The sequence below is a fragment of the Pelophylax lessonae genome (genome assembly GCF_965119305.1).
Source record: "Pelophylax lessonae genome assembly, chromosome: 1".
Taxonomy (NCBI): domain Eukaryota; kingdom Metazoa; phylum Chordata; class Amphibia; order Anura; family Ranidae; genus Pelophylax; species Pelophylax lessonae.
The window spans coordinates 330843512-330866254 of record NC_138768.1 but is presented as its reverse complement, the minus strand read 5'-3'; the positions used below and the strand labels follow the sequence as shown (position 1 = coordinate 330866254).

At 46.0% G+C, this 22743-nt stretch overlaps 2 protein-coding genes across 2 annotated transcripts in view; one reads left to right on the top strand and one right to left on the bottom strand.

Moving 5' to 3' along the window:
• Positions 1-12219: 12219 nt before the first annotated feature.
• On the bottom strand, positions 12220-19974 carry PPP1R3E (protein phosphatase 1 regulatory subunit 3E). The gene is made up of 2 exons (XM_082248048.1): positions 19402-19974; positions 12220-13407 (listed from the first exon to the last, which is right to left on the bottom strand). The coding sequence occupies exons 1-2, from the start codon at positions 19810-19812 to the stop codon at positions 12913-12915; spliced, it is 906 nt and encodes a 301-aa protein (XP_082104174.1). The 5' UTR covers positions 19813-19974; the 3' UTR covers positions 12220-12912.
• Positions 19975-20628: 654 nt separating this feature from the next.
• Positions 20629-22743, top strand: part of LOC309548092 (polyadenylate-binding protein 2) — a 63661-nt gene continuing 61546 nt past the window's right edge. Inside the window, exon 1 of the mRNA XM_082248057.1 lies at positions 20629-20786. The gene's annotated coding sequence lies outside the window, so the exon portion shown is untranslated. The remainder of the gene's footprint in view (positions 20787-22743) is intronic.

The following is a 22743-nucleotide window of genomic DNA, read 5'->3' as shown; positions in this document are numbered from 1 at the left end:
AGGATGCTTATTATAATCAAGCTGTGTCCATCATTGGATTATGGAAAAATACATTTTCCACTTGCAGCTAGCCAGAAAATTAAAGTCATTGTTTATTTTAAAAAAGTGACAGAATCTGTCTGCACATAGAACATCATTACTGACTGTAAAGAGGACAAATGTCTTCTGTGAGAGAGGCATATATATATGGCAGGACATCATAGAAATGTGTTTAAAAATTGTCCAAATGTAACCTCTAGTGCTATGATTATTCCATCCAGAAATGAGGATACAAACTGGGGGCCTACTTGTAGGCACATGAACACTGTTGGTGGAAAGCCCCTGAGGATCTAAGAGCAGTAACGTGCTGAGCATCTGCTGCTGCTCACTGGGCCAGCTGTTGCAGCAACACCATTTCCAGAAATTGACCGCCTAGTTTCTCTGGATGCTTCTGTTCTGACAGATGTGCAGTTTATTATCCAGAGGGTCTCAGCCCTGTGTCGTCAGCTGTGTGAAGTTTCAGTACCCAGTTACCAACAAGGCAAAGGCTAGAAACCCTCAGCATTAGAAGTCTTGGTGGTGTTGAGAAATTATGAATGTAAGCTCTGTTGTTTATCCCCGGTGGTTTCTCTGTTACCAACTGGTGCTTGGTGTTCCTTTCAAGTAGTGTTGACCTGGCTGGCCACGGGAGCACTTGCCATAATGTGCAACTATGAACTCTAATTCTATGTTCTTAACTCTTGGCAATCTTAAGCCCGGCACACACGTACACTCTGTATGTACTGCTGTCTGTTCAACAGAAGCCAGTCTCACAACCGGCTTCTGTCTAACGGTTTTGCTGTAAAACCAGCATTTGTTCTGCGCTTGCATCCAATGGCTGCAATCCTGGAGTTCCCCCTGTCAAAATACAATAGCATAACTGCAGAGATTTCCCCATCACACGTTATTGTGTTGTTGCAGGTATCTGTCAGGTTTTTATTGCTCATCGCTCTGGTTGAATGAAAAAAGCTGAACATGCATACCCAGCTTTAGACATGCTGATAATGTACAGTGAACTGTGTAGGTGTTGCAGGCTGTATATAATTAGAAAAAAATAGCTAGCACACAAATAATGGTTTTTTGGCAATATACAGTAGATGTACAAAATCCTTTCTACCAGAAACTTTGACTCCTAGCATTTAAAAAAAAAAAAAAAAACATCTGTTTCCCTTATAAGAGTCTCAGCCTGAACATTTGACTGTTTTATTTAAAGCTGACAGCTAAGCGATTCCAGAACCCCCACCAACCAGGACACTATATTCTGACAGCAGGACCTCCCACTGTCCCTCCACTGTCAGAATACACTGATCAGTGGCTGCAATTGTTGGTCGAGAAAAATTCTCCAGCGTGTCTGTCTGACAGAAGTTGATCGAACAATCAACTTCTGTTGAGCAGAGACGTAGACATCCCTGCTAAAACAGACCGAACATAGATTAGTATATGGCCACTTTCGGAAACTCCATAGGTTATAATGCCTGGATGATATACATATAAACCCCATTATATGGAGTTTTTGCAGCACTAAACAAGCAACTGTACTTTTCTGTAACAGCTTAGCATACAGTATCTCACAAAAGTGAGAAAATCCTTCACATTTTTGTGAATATTTTATTATATCTTCTCATGTGACAACACTGAAGAAAATACACTTTGCTACAATGTAAAGTAGTGAGTTTACAGCTTGTATAACAGTGTAAATTTGCTGTCCCCTTAAAATAACTCAACAGACAGCCATTAATGTCTAAACCGCTGGCAAAAAAGTGAGTACACACCTAACTGAAAATGTCAAAATTGGGTCCAAAGTGTCAATATTTTTTGTGGCCATCAATTTTTTCCAGCACTGCCTTAACCCTCTTGGGCAAAGAGTTCACTAGAGCTTCACAGGTTGCCACTGGAGTCCTCTTCCATTCCTCCATGAGGACATCACGGAGCTGGTGGATGTTAGAGACCTTGCGCTCCTCCACCTTCTGTTTGAGGATGCCCCACAGATGCTAAACAGAGTTTAGGTCTGGAGACATGCTTGGCCAGTCCATCATCTTTACCCTAGCTTTTTTTAGCAAGGCAGTGGTCGTCTTGGAGGGGTGTTTGGGGTTATCATGTTGGAACCAGGGGCGGACTGACCATTAGGGCACTCGGGCACTGCCCGAGGGCCCGGGCTAGTAGGGGGCCCCATGAGAGGCTCCTGGCACCTACCTTCCAAAGCATCTGTGATGATCCCGGAGCCAAGTGCCGGAGCAAGTTCCAGCACTGAGCTCCGGTAACTGGCCTGCCAGAGACACACTAGCGTGGGCACTCAGGGCACATTCCCTGCATCTCTTTCAGGGTGCCTGGGCTCCCTCACGCAACGATCGTCCCTCTGCAGCAGCCGACACTTGCATCTCTCCCCCAACTGATGCCTGCTCAGTACACAGAGCTCACCAAGGATCCTCCTCCACGGCTCTGAAGTACACAGACAGGAGGAGGAGGAGTAGCCGGGGAGGAGGGACATTAAAGCGGAGTTCCAGCCATTTACTCACCTGTCCAACGGTCCAGCGATGCGGCCGCCGGAAGCCTCGATCCTCTCCCTCGGCGCCGGCATCACTGCTGTGGGCACCCGGCTGTTACAGTTTGCGGCTTCACAGCCGGGTACCCACTGCGCATGCGCGAGTCGCGCTGCGCGCCGTGATTGGCCGGCAATCTTCTGGGACCTCTGACGTGTCCCAGAAGATTGCAGGGAGGGAGGGGGAGAGGAGAACTTCCGCTCAGGGCGCCGCGGCGCTCCGAGCGGAAGTGGGAGCGGGTACCTGTCAAAACTAGGTACCCGCTCCCCCCCCCAAAAAATGACATGCCAAATGTGGCATGTCGGGGGGTCAGGACTCCCTAAAGCGGAAGTTCCACTTTTGGGTGGAACTCCGCTTTAACTTCAAGAGCTGCACTGATTATCTGAGGTATGTACTGTACATAGTTTATGGATACGGAAGGGGGACAGATAACAAGGATGCACATATGGAGAAGTGATGGGGGCGGGGGCATATGCTAGGGGGATGCTTTTGGAGGGGGGATGACTTGTGCTAGAAGGTGAGGAGGTGGTGTGAGGGGATTTCAACTCTGACCTCTCGCCTCCAAATGCACCCCCCAGCACATGTTCTCTTACTGCCCCTTCTCCCCAAATCAAAGAGGTGCAGATTGCCACTCATCCCAGGGCCCCCTCTCTCCTCATCCCAGGACCCCTCTCTGCTGTCATCCCAGGGCCCCCTCTCTCCTCATTCCAGAAACCCTCTCTCCTCATCCCAGGACCCCCTTTCTGCTGTCATCCCAGGGCCCCCTCTCTCCTCATCCCAGGACCCCTCTCTGCTGTCATCCCAGGGCCCCCTCTCTCCTCATCCCAGGACCCCTCTCTCCTCATCCCAGGACCCCCTCTCTGCTGTCATCCCAGGGCCCCCTCTCTCCTCATCCCAGGACCCCTCTCTCCTCATCCCAGGACCCCTCTCTGCTGTCATCCCAGGGCCCCCTCTCTTTCCTCATCCCAGGACCCCCTCTCTGCTGTCATCCCAGGGCCCCCTCTCTCCTCATCCCAGGACCCCTCTCTCCTCATCCCAGGACCCCCTCTCTGCTGTCATGCCAGGGCCCCCTCTCTCCTCATCCCAGGGCCCCCTCTCTCCTCATCCCAGGACCCCTCTCTGCTGTCATCCCAGGGCCCCCTCTCTCCTCATCCCAGGACCCCTCTCTGTTGTCATCCCAGGGCCCCCTCTCTCCTCATCCCAGGACCCTCTCTGCTGTCATCCCAGGGCCCCCCCTCTCCTCATCCCAGGACCCCTCTCTCCTCATCCCAGGACCCCTCTCTGCTGTCATCCCAGGGCCCCCTCTCTCCTCATCCCAGGACCCCTCTCTGCTGTCATCCCAGGGCCCCCTCTCTCCTCATCCCAGGACCCCTCTCTCCTCATCCCAGGACCCCCTCTCTGCTGTCATCCCAGGGCCCCCTCTCTCCTCATCCCAGGACCCCTCTCTCCTCATCCCAGGACCCCTCTCTGCTGTCATCCCAGGGCCCCCTCTCTTTCCTCATCCCAGGACCCCCTCTCTGCTGTCATCCCAGGGCCCCCTCTCTCCTCATCCCAGGACCCCTCTCTCCTCATCCCAGGACCCCCTCTCTGCTGTCATGCCAGGGCCCCCTCTCTCCTCATCCCAGGGCCCCCTCTCTCCTCATCCCAGGACCCCTCTCTGCTGTCATCCCAGGGCCCCCTCTCTCCTCATCCCAGGACCCCTCTCTGCTGTCATCCCAGGGCCCCCTCTCTTTCCTCATCCCAGGACCCCTCTCTTTCCTCATCACAGGACCCCCTCTCTGCTCTCATCCCAGGGGTCTCTTTCTTCTCTCATCCCAGGGCCCCCTCTCTCCTCTCATCCCAGGGGTCTCTCTCTCCTCTCATCCCAGGGGTCTCTCTCTGCTCTCATCCCAGGGGTCTCTCTCTGCTCTCATCCCAGGGGTCTCTCTCTGCTGTCATCCCAGGGATCTCTCCTCTCATCCCAGGGGTCTCTCCTCTCATCCCAGGGGTCTCTCTCTGCTCTCATCCCAGGGGTCTCTCTCTCTGCTCTCATCCCAGGGGTCTCTCTCTGCTCTCATCCCAGGGATCTCTCCTCTCATCCCAGGGGTCTCTCCTCTCATCCCAGGGGTCTCTCCTCTCATCCCAGGGGTCTCTCTCTGCTCTCATCCCAGGGCACCCTCTCTGCTCTCATCCCAGGGGTCTCTCTCTGCTCTCATCCCAGGGGTCTCTCTCTCTCTGCTCTCATCCCAGGGATCTCTCCTCTCATCCCAGGGGTCTCTCTCAGCTCTCATCCCAGGACCCCCTCTCTGCTCTCATCTCAGGACCCCCCTCTCTGCTCTCATCCCAGGGCCCCCTCTCTGCTCTCATCCCAGGGCCCCCTCTCTGCTCTCATCCCAGGACCCCTCTCTGCTCCCATCCCAGGACCCCTCTCTGCTCTCATCCCAGGGGTCTCTCTCAGCTCTCATCCCAGGACCCCCTGTCTGCTCTCATGCCAGGACCCCCTCTTTGCTGTCATCCCAGGGTCCCCTCTCTGCTCTCATCACAGCCCCCCCCCCTCAGCTCTCATCTGAAGACCCCCTCTCTGCTCCAATACAAGGGTCCCCTCTCTGCTCTCATCCCAGGACCCCCTCTCCACTCTCACCCCAGGGCCTCCTCTCTGCTCTCATTCCAGTGTCCCCTCTCTGCTCTCATTCCAGTGTCCCCTCTCTGCTCTCATCCCAGGACCCCCCTCTCTGCTCTCATCCCTGGACCCCCTCTCTGCTCTCATCCCTGGACCCCCTCTCTGCTCTCATCCCTGGACCCCCTCTCTGCTCTCATCTCTGGACCCCTCTCTGCTCTCATCTTAGGACCCTCTCTCTGTTCTCATTCCAGGACCCACTCTGCTCTCATCCTAGGGCCCCCCATCTGCTCTCATCCCTGGGGCCCCTCTCTGTCCTTATCCCAGGGGTCCCTCTCTGTTCTTATTCCAGGGGCTACTCTCTGTCATTATCCCAAGGGTCACTCTCTGTCTTTATCTCAGGGGTCCCTCTCTGACCTCATCCAAGGGGTCCCCTAAACACCAACTGTGATAGGGTGTTCAGGACAGCAAGGGCCTGTTTAAATTTGCAGTTTGGGGGCAGGAAAACCTCAGAATTGAGCCCTGTATTTACTCACCCCCCACCACACCCCCTTTAACTGCAAGGGGCAGGGGTGTACACATGTTGCAGCCGCAGCAGGAATTATATGTCCTGTCACGCTTGGCAGGTGTAGCACCTGCCAAGCATAACTCATTCAAGTGAATGGGGTTGCATTGCAAAGGCTGTGCAACCTTGTGCAGTACGGCAAAAAAAAAAGGGTAAAGTAGGCAATGAGAAGGCGTTGTATTGCCTCCTCATCACCTGCTTCAACTCCTTGGATCACACACTAGCATGCTGAAACTGTGTGCATTGCACATGGTTGCAGGGTATTTGCCGAGTGGGCCTCATTCACTTGAATAGGTCACGATAACCCACCAAAAGCAACAGGGGGTTTAACTCCTGCTGCAACATGTGTACTCATGGGCATGGACACAGGGGGGCCCCATGATCTCATATTGCCCGGGGGCCCCATGGGTTATCAGTCCGCCCCTGGTTGGAACACTACCCTGCAACCGTCTCCAAAGGGAGGGGACCATGCTCTGCTTCAGTATTTCACAGTACATGTTGGCATTCATGGTTCCCCCAATGAACTGTAGCTCTCCAGTGCAAACAGCACTTATGCAGCCCCAGATCATGACACTCATGCTTGACTTTAGGAAAGCCACACTTGTCTTTGTACTCTTCACCTGATTGCCGCCACACATGCTTGACACCATCTAAAACCAAATAAATGTATCTTGGTACCGTCAGACCACAGGACATGGTTCCAGTAATCCATGTCCTTAGTCTGCTTGTCTTCAGCCAACTGTTTGCGGGCTTTCTTGTGCATCATCTTTAAAAGAGGCTTCCTTCTGGGATGACAGACATGGAAACCAATTTGATTCAGTGTGCGGCGTATGGTCTGAGCACTGACAGGCTGACCCCCCACCCCTTCAACCTATGCAGAAATGCTGGCAACACTTTTACGTCTATTTTCCAAAAACAACCTCTGGATATGACGCTGAGCACGTGCACACAACTTCTTTGGTCGACCATGGTGAGGCCTGTTCTGAGTGGAACCTGTTCTGTTAAACCGCTGTATGGTCTTGGCCACTGTGCTGCAGCTCAGTTTCAGGGTCTTGGCAATTTTCTTTTAGCCTAGGCCATCTTCATGTAAAACAACAATTCTTTTTTTCAGATCCTCAGAGAGTCCTTTGCCATGAGGTGACATGTTGAACTTCCAGTGACCAGTATGAGACCAATAACAGCAAATTTAACACACCTGCTCCCCATTCATACCTGGGACCTTGTAACACTAACGAGTCACGTGACACCAGGGATGGAAAATGGCTAATTGGGCCCAGTTGGGACATTTTTACTTAGGAGTGTATTAACTTTTGTTGCCAGCGGTTTACACATTAATGGCTGTGTGCTGAGTTATTTTGAGGGGACAGCAAATTTACACTGTTATACAAGCTGTATACTCACTACTTTAAATTGTAGCAAAGTGTAATGTCTTCATTGTTGTCACATAAAAAGATATAATAAAATATTTACAAAAATGTGAGGGGTGTACTCACTTTTGTGAGATACTATATATATATATATATATATATATATATATATATATATATATATATATATATATATATACGTTGTACCTAGACTGTGGCTTGAATCATAAGCATATCTGTTAGCTAGCATAGTCACACTGCTGAGCTCTCTGCAATCACTGGTAATGGTTACTGACCTTTTTACATTAGCGCTGCTATACTATTATACAGTATAACTGTTCACATCTTTAAAAATGGCATTATAGATAAAAAAAAATGAAGAACAAAACACAAGTTTTCAGTTTCAGCAGAACATATATTCATTAAGCAATCCAAGATTACACATCTAGAACAAGAGACAATACTAGCAACATACATTAAAAAAAAAACAACAATCTGTAATAAGGCAGCTATAAGGCCCCTTAGGCAGAGAAAAAGGCATAATTTATAATGTCAAACTGCCCTTCTCTATGGTTTAATAATTCATTACTTTTTAAGCTATTATGAATTTGGACGTTAAATTGTTTTATTAATTAGTTCCCTGTACCCTGAACATGACCCACTTATATATCAAACCACTACATACATCACTAGAACATCACTCATAACTATGTACAGTATACCTAAAATCTCACACTGCCACATTTTGACATTAATATGTACCTTACTCAATCTGAAACTTTGAAAACTGAATGTCCTGCCTAAGGGTAGACATCACAAGATGCCCTGAATTGATGGCTAAGCTTCAACAACTGCCATCAACGTGACCATTGAGAATGCTTTTAGAGGCCACTAAAGCACTCTTATTTGATAGACAATGGAAAGGTAGTCATCAGGGCCAAATCATGAAATTAGAGAAAGACAGACCTAGTAACCAGGTGAAACAATATCAATGAAAGACAGGGGAAAACTGTGTAATAAAAAGCATCTTGTAGTGCTCAGTCTTAGGCAGTACAGGCTCACTTTAAAGAGACTCTGTCACCGGACCATTCATTGCAACAACAATCTTCTAAAACGGTTATATGTGCATTTAACATATTACAAGCATGTTACTATCTTTAAAGCCTCCATTGTGCAGAGATCCAAAAGCTCTTAGATTATTGCTGAGTGCTGCCATATCATATGTGATGTCAGCATCCCCAGCAGACTCAAGTGACACTCTATAGCAGTGTTTCTCAACTCCGGTCCTCAGGGCACTAATAGGCCAGATTTTAAGTATTACCTTGGGGAGATGCAGACTAGAATACTGCAATCACTGAGCAGCAAATTATATCACCTGTGGTGTATTTCAGTTTTCTTGCAAACCTGGCCTGTTAGTGTGCCCTGAGGACCCTAGTTGAGAAACACTGCTCTATAGCAGGGGTCTCAAATGGTGTGGTCCTCCAGCTGTTGCGGAACTACAAGTCCCATCATGCCTCTGCCTATGATAGTAATGCTTGTAACTGTCAGCCTTGCAATGCCTCATGGCAATTGTAGTTCTGCAACAGCTGGAGAGCCACCAGTTTGAGACCCCCCTGCTCTATAGTAATCCCCTTTGCTCCTCCCCCCCAACTGCTACAGCACAGACATTAATTAGACATTCCCAGAAGATGAGAAGGCTATGATGTGCAAAGCAGGTGCTGGGCTAGGGAACTGACTTATACCTAAGTAGTAAAATTCCATAAGTTCAGAGGCACATTGCAAGTCCTACACATTTTATGGAAAGGAAAAACAATGCAAGTAGGCATTTAAAATGCTTGATTTTTCTGTGCTTTTACCTGTTACTATTGGTGACAGGGACTCTTTAACTACTACTATTGTAAAATCTTCTATTTCCCTAATATACTCCTTACAAATATAAATACACGAGACATAGAACACACACAAACTAAAAACAATGACGTTTCTGCTCATTTTTCTCCAAAATGGATGCAGCTTAGAACTCACAACTGTATATTGTTCGCTAGTTTGTAAAGTAAGTAAGACTTAAAATTGTTCATTTGCGTACACATTACTCAGTGAAGGCATACCTGTATAAGAAAAGTGTAAATCTTTTCAGCTGCCTGTACCGCCTAATGCTGCTCCCATCCAAAAAAATCTTCATATAAACTTCAAAGTTAAACTGATACTTCAGAGTGATGATCCCCTGGATCTGCTACAGCTCTCACCAGTTCCTTCTGCTGACGTCCAGGTGATTAAAGATAGCAGTAGTGATGTGGAGGTCAGCAGGAGGAACTGGTTAGAGCCTCAGAGAACTCAAGAGATCGACACGCCTGGAAGTGTCAATATCTCTGTGGACTTCACATGACAATTCCTCAGGATAGCAGTGGTGTATGGCAGTTAAGGCATTGGAAAAGGTGAGAATTTACACACTTTTTCTTTTAGTGGCATGCCTCTACTAAGCAGTTTTAGTATAGTGGCAGGGTCAGTTTACATATGAGGAACTGGTTAGAGCCTTAGAGGACTCAAGAGATCGACACGCCTGGGAGTGTCAATATCTCTGTGGACTTCACATGACAATTCCTCAGGATAGCAGTGGTGTATGGCAGTTAAGGCATTGGAAAAGGTGAGAATTTACACACTTTTTCTTTTAGTGGCATGCCTCTACTAAGCAGTTTTAGTATAGTGGCAGGGTCAGTTTACATATGAGGAACTGGTTAGAGCCTTAGAGGACTCAAGAGATCGACACGCCTGGGAGTGTCAGTATCTCTGTGGACTTCACATGACAATTCCTCAGGATAGCAGTGGCGTATGGCAGCTAAGGTATTGGAAAAGGTGAGGATTTACACACTTTTTATTTTACTGGCATGCCTAGACTAAGTCTTTTTAGTATAGTGGCAGGGTCAGTTTACATATGAGAAGCCCTTTTAGGTTTAGAAAGTGGGACAAAATTATTAACAGAGATCTGTAATAACTTTGCCATTAGAAATACATTTGTTTAGACTGAAATCCTTTAAACCAGTTTGAGAAACACCATTTCAATTTAATGGCTTACTTCAGTTGAGGAGGTACAGTAGTTTCCTCAATGCACCAGTAATGTACCAGATATATTGTTTATCCACTGCATACTGTATGAACAACCATTTATTACACTTTGCCCTCAATATAACATGGGAGTAGACTTCATCTTCAGTTCATACACTTTAATTACTGTATAGTTAAAGTATAAGGCATACTTTCCTTATTTTTTATTGTTCCCATAAAATATATGCCCTGTACTCCCTAATGACTTAGTCCTTGTAATGTTTCTTTACTTTCATCCAAACATTATATCTTGGCTTTGGATCGAGTAAAGCAGGGTTAGAACATCTGCCAGGTTTTCATTCCGATGATCCTGTGCAGTGTGGTAAAAGTAGCAGCTGCAGCCCTCAGAGTCCCTGAGCAATTAGGTTGTCTCTTAAAAAAGGTATTATTTCTATATATTTTAATTCTCAATTTTTACAACAAATAAGAGGATTTTTATACTCTACTTTCTTCATTCTATCTAACTGTTATAATACATCATATTTTAGAATAAATATGTCCTTAAACACTGAATATTTTCTATCAATGGAGCAACATAGTAATCCTTGTAAACACAGAACATTCTTATCTTTAAATCACACCACAACAATGTATTTGAAGTTTCATATTTATCCGGCTATAGCTATCTGGTATAGCTAGTGCTAGTCACATTTAACTGGACTTTTTCTGTGATGTTGAAGATGTTTCACTGGTTATCCAAGCAGAGTTTTCAGTTCTAATGACAGTCAGGAAAACACTGAAAAAAGAAAATTTGAAGTATTTTTTTTTCAACAAACAGCAACCCTGTGTTATTCAAGCCTGGCAATACACCAAGGATAAAGCTTGTGCATACAACAGAAAAAGCACCAAAACACAAGCGAATTGACTTGTTACATGTAGTGCAGTGTAGTGGAGAACGCAAAAAAAACTCGTACATTGGGGAGGCAAAACAACCTCACCAAGTGGATAGCCCAACATAGGAGGGGAGTTCTACAGGTCAATTTTCTTACGCCTTACAGAAAAGGGACATTATTTTTAAAGATAGCGAGGTGCATATTATGGACAGAACAACTGGTTAGCAAGAAATGTGAAAGCACATCTATACCAAACTGGAACAACCATCTGTAAACATGGTGAGAGTCTTCAACAGCATCTTCCATCCACATATAATCCTGCTTTAACCTCTCTATTTCGACAACATTTCCCACCTTTGATCACCCATATCAGACAATAAACACCTGTCCAAGCACCACTGTGGGATGGGATGATGTAATTAGAACAGAGTAGTTTCACAAACTTTTACATCTGCAATTATGTTCTTGTCCAATCAGTATCTGCCTTGACACATTCCATGTTGCTTGGAATATGGTGGCTATAAATTCTTAGGTATATTAAAGCTGACCTTCACTCCCAAAAGACACTTTTTGCAACCCTCTGAAACAACCCCTCACCCACCCCATCTTAAAGCCTTTACAACTTTTATTTCAGTATTTCATACTTCAGCCTGCCCCCAGCCGCAATTAGAATGACACTATTCAGCTCCAGCAGCCTCCTAGGATACCTACCTCTTCTGGAGGGCTAGCTGCAAGAACCTGAAGGAGACAGCATGTTCCTGATGATGTAGGGAAATGAAGAGGGTAGCGAGTAGTGCGCGGTGATGGAACAGGACAATGCTGGATTTGCTGGGTGTGCATGTTACTTGAGCATTACCCAGTGTAAATAGGTAAGGGAAGGATAAAAGCAAAAGGAATCCCGTTATAGAGTAAAGTTCCCCTTTAAGAAGTTAACTTTGATAATCAGTGAAACATCTTCAACATTAAAGGACAAGTAAAGTTAAATGTAACTTACTACTAACTTTGACTTTTCTATTTAAGTGAAGAAGCAATGTGCAATAACCCACACCAACCATTCAGTATCCAGTAACAGATCAGTATTCTGACTGTGCTAAACTGTCACAAACCTGGCTTGGTTGCTACAAGTTACAGCACATTAATGCTCTTTACATTAGAAGATAGTGTGGCTGGATTCTTGTAGGCAGGCCAGACTAGTCTGTCAATAATGTGAAAAAACACTCTACCTCTGTACACAGAGAGCACTATAGGACCAAATAATATGATCTATTTCCATCTAAAAATGTACAATCCTTTCCACTATTTACGCTAGCATAAATGGATACTGCAACCTAAAAGACTGTTTCACATTTAGCAATGGGTAATCTGCTTCATAGCTATGACCCCTGAATTAGAGCCCCAGAATCATGTTGAAGCCTAAATGGAGTTGACTTAAAAATAACAAATTGGTTACACATTTTATTTAATCTCTAATCAGATAACATTGACTTTTCAATGCCTTTCTACTGGTGGCAGTTAAACTTTTCTATTATTTGAATGACTAATGACAAAAAAAACTTTATGTCTTTTATAAATGTCCACACCTCTTGAAATCTGAGACTGAGGACCCTCTATAAATGGCCACTGTCAAGGGGTGGAAGGGCTTCCACATTGTAGAAGAGGACAACCCTTTAGGCTAGAGAAAGTACAGGTCTACCTAATGCTATAAAACAATGCATTACTGTTTTCTTTAAAAATGTAGTCTAATTTCGATATTAATAATTACATTTTATTATGTCCTACATTTTGAGCACTTTTGTTTTATTGTGACATTAGTTATTTGGTCAGAAGTCTTTGGTCTATGTTTGACATGCAGAACCATTTTTAGACACTGGACTTTTTTTTCTCTCTCGTATTATATGAAATGTATCCATCCATTTTCAGAATCCTGAGTTCGGGAAGCTCCAGCATTAGACAGACTTAGGCTGTAATTCTTGCCCTTGTTGTTGTCCCAGAACTCCTCATCTCCAACTTGATAACGAATAGCAAATTGTAGTGAAGAAAACTGGGGTTGGTCTTGTGGTGGCAGAGGTAGACGGAAGGTGAAGAGATCTGTACCAGGGTGGCCGGCTCCACCATGGCACAGACGAGCAGCATACAGAGCATGGGTTTCCTGATAAGAAAGCCATCCATTCAGAGTATAGCGTACTGTAACTCTCTTTTCATAAGCCAGATCCAGGACCCTTACGGACCCCCACAGGAAGCAGCTTTCACAGCGCATATTCTGAAGGCACACACGCTGATCCCATGTTTTCTGATCCCAGGCACTTCGCTCCCATGCTTGTTTTTCCAGTGTTTCTGACTCTACTATCCATGAAGGGGATAGGACATGGCGAGCCTCACACCAACTCTGGAAAACAACATCTTGGTTAAACAGTGCTTCCAGTGGAAAAAATAATACACTAACATTCATCACAGTTAGGTTTTAATAGCAAGGACAGAGTATTCATTAAAGTTTGCTTACGTTAAAGAATTCCTATAAAAGATATACTAGCAAGGACAATACTCCGTAGTTATTATGACCTCATAGAGAAATATACCCTGCTTTTAAGTGGTTTTGCCTCTCAGGCAGACTTAGGTGACCCAGACATAATACAGGCTTATACAAGGCTGATTCTGAGTCTGTATCAGATAATGCAAAAATGATGCTTCCTTGTACAAGTAATATGCATAATAAATGAATACAATACAATAATACAATAATGTGATTGCACTAAAAAGTATCTTTTTGGAACTAGAATGTGCCTAAGATGCTGAGTACCTTGAGGTGCTTGCAAGTGCATGTAATATTCTTCTAATCAATCCCCTGGATCCTCTGCTCAGATTGTAAACCTCCATGTTGATATCAAAAAGCAACTAAAGCCTCCTATCCTTTACAAGAAAACTGCCATCTTAGCCTCTGTTTGATCTTCAGTTGCAATGTTGCTGCACATGTGATCAGTTTTGACACAAGCCATTTGATGGCTTGACAATTTAGTTGAGAGCTAACATAAACACACTAGATGTTTTCAAAATTATGGGATTATTCATATTGGTAATTGTTGTACTGTATTTGATGCAAACTTTATATTTCTAATTATATACCCCCTGAGGAAGACTCTACAACAGAGGTCGAAATGTGTTGGGGTTCTCCTAAATTGGATGTGATGTTTTTGTGACACAGTCCTTCATTTGTAGCTATGTGCATATATTGACACAATGTGTTAACCAGAGCTCATATCTTTCGCTTTTGTAAATCTTAAAGGTAAAATTCTTTTATCCCAAAATTGTCTTCAATAAAGAATATATTTTTTTACATCTAGAGTCATTTTGATAATTGCTGCTAAAAAACCCCTGGGGGTTTCTTCCCTTCTCTCCTTCGATATATTGGGGTGTGCAGCCTCTCCATGTAGTGTGTTGTCGTTTTGAGTTTACATAAACACACTAGTAACTGGAACGGTTATAATTCAAGGCAAAACAGTTAAAGTGGAACTGAAGTTCCCCTGTAACAGCGAGCAGGAAGGCTTTTACTGCAGTAGAGACATGTACATGCAATAAAATGCCCCTATGTGTCTGCTTGCTGTCTTCTCCAGCGCTGTAAACTGAGCTCCGCATGCACAGCTTAGCTTACTTTACAGCATTGGACTGGTCTCTGAGTGCTGGGATGACGGCCTCCTGCACATGCGCAGGAGCGACGTCCTCTCCCCCTGGCCAATGAAGATGCCAGCACCAGGATGGTTGGACAGGTGTGAATTAAGCCTTTCGTTCTGCTTTAAATGTGCTGGTTTAGTTCCACTTTAAGCCCTGTTTTCACCTTGTGCTAAGGACCCATCATTCAACTATCAAATGCTAGAATCTAGTGTCTGGCATTTTAATGCTAAATTACAGGAGGTGGAGCTCAGCACCAGGAATTGGAACTAAACCCACCAATGTAAGGGATTCCCAAATGGGTTATTCCAAAGCATGCCTTAAATGATAATTGTTACAGTTACTAATGTGCTTATGTTGGCTCACAGCTGAACTGTCAAGCCATGAAATGGTTGGCCTCAACGCATCACATGGACAGCACCATGGCAACTGCAGATAAAACAGAGGCTAAGATGGCAGCTTCTTTAGGAGTAAAGTATAGGAGGGTTTAGCCCCGCTTTAATTTAAACATGGAGAAAAAAAACAAGGTCTCTGTTCAGCTACTTAAAGAGGTTGTAAACCCCCAAAAATGTTTTTTTTTTTCAACCTGAAAGAGAAACACATAATGAGCTAGTATGCATCGCATACTAGCTCATTATGAAATACTTACCTTAGAACGAGCCCCCGCCACGCCGTCCGCTTACCTCTATGACGGGCGACATGTCCAGTCGCCCGTCTTCCGGGATCGCGGCATCCGGCCATCTGATTGGTTGGAGCCGCGGTGACGTCACTCCCACGCGCGGGAACCGATGGTCACGGCACGGAGCTCTGAAGGAACGGCACGAGCGGCCGTTCCTTCAGAGCGCATGCGCCAGTGACGTCACTGGCTGCATGTAAGGTAAATATCTCCTAAACGGTACATGTTTAGGAGATATTTACAGTACCTATAGGTAAGCCTTATCATAGGCTTACCTATAAGGAAAAGTGTCAGAGGAGGGTTTACTTCCTCTTTAAGCCAAAACAGAAGCACTTGCAAGCATTGCAAGGTGTCTGCTCATCAGCGCTGTTGTTAGCCTACTCACCTTCCAGGCTGACTACATTTCACTATAGTAGAAAAAACAGGCATGTGAAAAGATAATTTATCTGATGGACCTCAGCCAAAAAAATTATAGCTCAGCATATCGATCTTTCTGGCAATATTCTCCTTACGCAGATTGTCAAAGTAAACGATCTTTCCTAAATGCACATTGTTTACCGTGGTTGTAATGGCTGATGTTTTTTACACCTTAATGCATTCTATGCATTAGGGTAATAAAAACCTTCTGTATCAGAGGATCCCCCAGCCCCCCTTTATACTTACCAGAGTCTGATCTCAAGCCAGCGATGCGCACAAGAGCAGCGGCTATCTCTGTTCTCTCCCTTCTCACTGGGTAAACGGATATCAGCAGGAGCCATGGGCTCTTGCTGCTGTCAATTAAATTCTGTGTAAAGGGAGTGAGGGGCAGGGTGGCTCTGGAGTGAATTTTTACATACAGTAGTTACCATGGCCCACGCTGAACCAATGTAACTATGTAAAAATTGCCATACCTAAACTTCAGCTTTAATTTCTCTGCAGGTTTAACTTTCATCTTTATTATTGTAAATATTATCCCTGGCTACTTTACATAGAATATCATGTTTCCTTTTTTAAAATGACAGAAGAAAAGTGGTGGACTGTAAAGCACAGCTCACCATAGGGTTCCAGGGGTACTATACAGTTCCTCCAGATATTGCTGGGTGTTCCTTGATCAATGAACAATTTCTGCCACTTGGATAAGCTGCCACCTACACCAATAGTCTTTTTAGCTATGTGTAAGGGAAAGATTCCTGCCAGTAACCACAAATATAGGGGGCATCCTTTCCATTGACCATCACACAAATCTATCATCAACTGTAGATATAGTAATTATTAGCCGGGCTTTTCTGAGAACTGAAAGTTATTTCAAGGGCTCCTTCATGTTTAAAAGGTTGTGAAAGGCTGATATAGGACCTATTCATTCTAAAGAACTCCCTTGCACTGCTGTTCCCATCATTTTTACCCCCAAGGAACCCTTACAAAATGTTTCAGCTCTCAGGAAACCTTTGTTCAGATTAGTCAGTTAGAGGTCATTAGGCAAGTGGCCCTTACGCTGGTAGTGGTCTATGGGAAGAATGCCCCCCTTACAATGGTGGTCAGAATGCCACCATGCTGGCCCTGTCAAGTGCCATTGGTGCTGAAAGTATGCAGGCACCATCAGATGTGAGGTAAATCACAGCTCTAGGAATCCTAGCCACCTCTGGAGGAACCCTGGGGCTCAATTGAACCCTGGTTGGGAATGGCTGCCCTTGCAACTCAACACACAACAAATATAATGGCTATCTTGTAGTCATTCTGCTGGCCCTGTCAAGTGGCATTGGTGCTGGAACTATGCAGGTACTATCAGATGGAAGGTAGAACACAGCATGGGGAATCCTAGCCACCTCTGGAGGAACCCTACGGCTCAATGGAACCCTGGTTGGAAATGGCTGTCCTTGACACTCAACACACAACAAATATAATTCTTATCTTGTGGTCATTCTGCTGGCAATGTCAAGTGGCACTGGTGCTGGAACTATGTAGGCACCATCAGATGGCAGGTAGATTACAGCTTGAGGAATTCTAGCTACCTCTGGAGAAACCCCAGGGTTCCATGGAACCCTGGTTGGAAATGGCTGTCCTTGCAACTCAACACACAACAAATATAATACTTATCTTGTGGTCATTCTGCTGGCCTGGTCAAGTGGCACTGGTGCTGGAACTATGCAGGTACTATCAGATGGGAGGTAGATCACAGCACGGGGAATCCTAGCCACCTCTGGAGGAACCCTAGGGCTCAATTGAACCCTGGTTGGGAATGGCTGTCCTTACAACTCAACACACAACAAATATAATGCCTATCTTGTAGTCATTCTGCTGGCCATGTCAAGTGGCATTGGTGCTGGAACTATTTAGGTACTATCAGATGGGAGGTAGATCACAGCACGGGGAATCCTAGCCACCTCTGGAGGAACCCTAGGGCTCAATGGAACCTTGGTTGGAAATGGCTGTCCTTGCAACTCAATACACAACAAATATAATACTTATCTTGTGGTCATTCTGCTGGCCCTGTCAAGTGGCATTGGTGCTGGAACTATGCAGGCACCATCAGATGGCAGGTAGATCACAGCTTGAGGAATCCTAGCCACCTCTGGAGGAACTCCAGGGGTCCATGGAACCCTGGTTGGAAATGGCTGTCCTTGACACTCAACAAACAACAAATACTTATCTTGTGGTCATTCTGCTGGCCTGGTCAAGTGGCACTGGTGCTGGAACTATGCAGGTACCATCAGATAGGAGGTAGATCACAGCTTGAGGAATCCTAGCCACCTCTGGAGGAACCCCAGGGGTCCATGGAACCCTGGTTGGAAATGGCTGTCCTTGACACTCAACAAACAACAAATACTTATCTTGTGGTCATTCTGCTGGCAATGTCAAGTGGCACTGGTGCTGGAACTATGCAGGTACCATCAGATAGGAGGTAGATCACAGCTTGAGGAATCCTAGCCACCTCTGGAGATACCTCAGGGGTCCATGGACCCCTGGTTAAGAATGGCTGTCCTTGCAACTCAACAAACACAACAAATATAATAGAAAAACAAAATTCGGTGTAACCGAAAAAAGAACTGCGCAAATGGAGTGATATTTAACAATAAATATATAAATGTGAAAAATTAGGGAATTTCTTCCTCTAGCGAGCAGCAATAAAAACATGAAAACGCAATATGTGATAGTGAATGTGGGTTATTGCACTCAGCAGTATACTCACAATAAAGTGCTAATGCATAAATAACATAAACATATGAACCAATTATTTAAAGGTGAATATTCCAATGAATATAGCAATAATAAAAATAATAAACATAGTCCTTGAAAAGTGCTCGGTGCAAACTTTAAGTTCCAGCAGCAAATACAATTGGACTTGATGTGAAATGCCTTCACCAATCACCATACACCCAGTGCTCGGATAAAATACTTCTTACCAAAAGAAGTTGACCCCTTAATTATAGGGGGTCATGATCGCAATGTATCTCCACAAGAGCTCCAAAATCTCCTATTACAGTCTTCACATCCAGTGTGTGATAAGCCAGAAGTAAACAGATGACTCCGAGACTCCGGACTTTGCTATAGTCATGCAGCTGTCCTCAGGTGCTGCCCTGTACAGCTGCATGACTATAGCAAAGTCCGGAGTCTCGGAGTCATCTGTTTACTTCTGGCTTATCACACACTGGATGTGAAGACTGTAATAGGAGATTTTGGAGCTCTTGTGGAGATACATTGCGATCATGACCCCCTATAATTAAGGGGTCAACTTCTTTTGGTAAGAAGTATTTTATCCGAGCACTGGGTGTATGGTGATTGGTGAAGGCATTTCACATCAAGTCCAATTGTATTTGCTGCTGGAACTTAAAGTTTGCACCGAGCACTTTTCAAGGACTATGTTTATTATTTTTATTATTGCTATATTCATTGGAATATTCACCTTTAAATAATTGGTTCATATGTTTATGTTATTTATGCATTAGCACTTTATTGTGAGTATACTGCTGAGCGCAATAACCCACATTCACTATCACAACAAATATAATGCTTATGACTGTTACTATTGACTACAGCTCATGGGGAAGACATTGTACAACATACCACATCCTCTCTGGAGCTGCAGGATCCTCCAATTTGTTCCAGCAATTCTCTCTGTAGTCGGTGGGTCACGTGATGCGGAATTTGGGGCATATCCTCACGTCTGAAATGGCGTACAGACTCCAGCTCTAGCCCTAAAGCATCGGCAAAGCGGACCCTCTTCTTGGTTTCTGGGCTGCGATGGCGCTCAGTCCGGGGTACACGCAGCGCTGGTGCGGATCGTGAACGCCTTCGAGGAGCGCTTGCGGATTTTACAGCGGTGGAGCGTCCCGGAGAGGATGTGGCTTCTTCCTCTTCATCGTGCTCCTCGATGCTTGGTCTGGCCGTGCGGTAGTAGGCTCGTTCATAAAGTCCAGCAATGTAACTGAGGTTTCTGGGGATGTCCCCCGTGGGAGGCCGAGAGCGGCAGGACATTCCTCTAGCTAATATTACAATCCAGGCATTAAGGCTTTAACGCTAACTAGGGGAAAGTAGAGGGAAAGATTTTGTAGGTGAAAGCTGTTATGGGTGGCTGGCCAATAAACGATTAGAAGGCATGGACAGTGTGAGGAATATAAAGGCAAACATTCAGCACACACACCTCTGCACCCTCCTTCAATGACACCTAAACTGCCCCCTGTGTCATTCCATGTCCCCTTCCACCACCGTGCCCTCATCTTCTCCCCGCTGTGCGATGCTCCTCCATCACTCCCTGACTCCTCTGCATCCCATCCATCCTGCGGAGTCCCTGGACCACTACCGTAATGCTTCGTGTAGCAGGGACAGGAGTACAACGCTTGGGCCAGCCCCCTCCACCCATCCCGCGCACGGAATTGGAGGAGAGTAGGGAGTGGGTGGGGCTCCCTGCAAGGTGATCCAGACGGGAGCAGGCGCAAGGGGACGACAGAGCTGCAGACAAGTTGCGGGCCATGAGATCCGGAGATACAAGCACGGAGGGGGCACTGCAGGCGCCGCACTTATTGACACCCTGCATACCCGAGGCGCTGGGCAGTCTTTACATGGGGGGGGAGCTCTGCGGTGGACACGTGGCGGGTGGCAGCACGCTTATCGGATGAGGGTTGTAGCCGCTATGTACAGAACACGGCCGTTACACATCTCAGGGGGTCATATTCTTACCGGTGTAGACGGTTGTAGCGGAACACTGGGGTGCCCGTTTAGTCTACACATTACGGCGCGGAGGTATTTCGCGACCACTGGTAGGAGGAGAGCCGGCCAATCAGAGCGGAGATAGGCAAACCTTTTGATGTCATCGGGCGTCGCCATGACAGAGCCGGAAGTGGTTCCGTTTTAGACCAGAGAAGGGAACGGCAGTACGGGCCGAAAGGGGGGAGAGCAGCATGAGAGTGATACCAGCCGTCTACGGGGGAGTCCCCAGCAGCACATGACTGGTAGGTGGGCTCCTGGGTGCCCTGCAACGGCTGCTCAGGGTTAGAGGGGTCAGCTGATACCAGAAGGCTGGGACCTCACAGTGTGTAATAGCTGGGACCTCACAGTGTGTAATAGCTGGGACCTCACAATGTAATAGCTGGGACCTCACAGTGTGTAATAACTGGGACCACACAGTGTGTAATAGCTGGGACCACACAGTGTGTAATAGCTGGGACCACACAGTGTGTAATAGCTGGGACCACACAGTGTGTAATAGCTGGGACCACACAGTGTGTAATAGCTGGGACCTCACAGTGTGTAATAACTGAGACCTCACAGTGTGTAATAACTGGGACCTCACAGTGTGTAATAACTGGGACCTCACAGTGTGTAATAACTGGGACCACACAGTGTGTAATAACTGAGACCTCACAGTGTGTAATAACTGGGACCACACAGTGTGTAATAGCTGGGACCACACAGTGTGTAATAGCTGGGACCACACAGTGTGTAATAGCTGGGACCTCACAGTGTGTAATAGCTGGGACCTCACAGTGTGTAATAACTGGGACCACACAGTGTGTAATAACTGGGACCACACAGTGTGTAATAACTGGGACCACACAGTGTGTAATAACTGGGACCACACAGTGTGTAATAACTGGGACCACACAGTGTGTAATAACTGGGACCTCACAATGTAATAGCTGGGACCTCACAGTGTGTAATAACTGGGACCACACAGTGTGTAATAACTGGGACCACACAGTGTGTGATAACTGAGACCACACAGTGTGATAACTGAGACCACACAGTGTGTAATAACTGGGACCACACAGTGTGTAATAACTGGGACCACACAGTGTGTAATAACTGGGACCTCACAGTGTGTAATAACTGGGACCTCACAGTGTGTAATAACTGGGACCTCACAGTGTGTAATAACTGGGACCTCACAGTGTGTAATAACTGGGACCTCACAGTGTGTAATAACTGGGACCTCACAGTGTGTAATAACTGGGACCTCACAGTGTGTAATAACTGGGACCTCACAGTGTGTAATAACTGGGACCTCACAGTGTGTAATAACTGGGACCTCACAGTGTGTAATAACTGAGACCTCACAGTGTGTAATAGCTGGGACCTCACAGTGTGTAATAACTGGGACCACACAGTGTGTAATAACTGGGACCTCACAGTGTGTAATAACTGGGACCACACAGTGTGTAATAACTGGGACCACACAGTGTGTAATAACTGGGACCACACAGTGTGTAATAACTGGGACCACACAGTGTGTAATAACTGGGACCACACAGTGTGTAATAACTGGGACCACACAGTGTGTAATAACTGGGACCACACAGTGTGTAATAACTGGGACCACACAGTGTGTAATAACTGGGACCACACAGTGTGTAATAACTGGGACCACACAGTGTGATAACTGAGACCACACAGTGTGTAATAACTGGGACCACACAGTGTGTGATAACTGGGACCACACAGTGTGTGATAACTGGGACCACACAGTGTGTGATAACTGAGACCTCACAGTGTGTGATAGCTGAGACCTCACAGTGTGTGATAGCTGAGACCTCACAGTGTGTGATAGCTGGGACCTCACAGTGTGTGATAGCTGAGACCTCACAGTGTGTGATAGCTGGGACCTCACAGTGTGTGATAGCTGGGACCTCACAGTGTGTGATAGCTGGGACCTCACAGTGTGTGATAGCTGGGACCTCACAGTGTGTGATAGCTGGGACCTCACAGTGTGTGATAGCTGGGACCTCACAGTGTGTGATAGCTGGGACCTCACAGTGTGTGATAGCTGGGACCTCACAGTGTGTGATAGCTGGGACCTCACAGTGTGTGATAGCTGGGACCTCACAGTGTGTGTAATAGCTGGGACCTCGCGCCAGTGCGTGTGTGGTAGCCGATCAGCTTCTAACTTCAGCTTTTTGAATTAACGTGTTT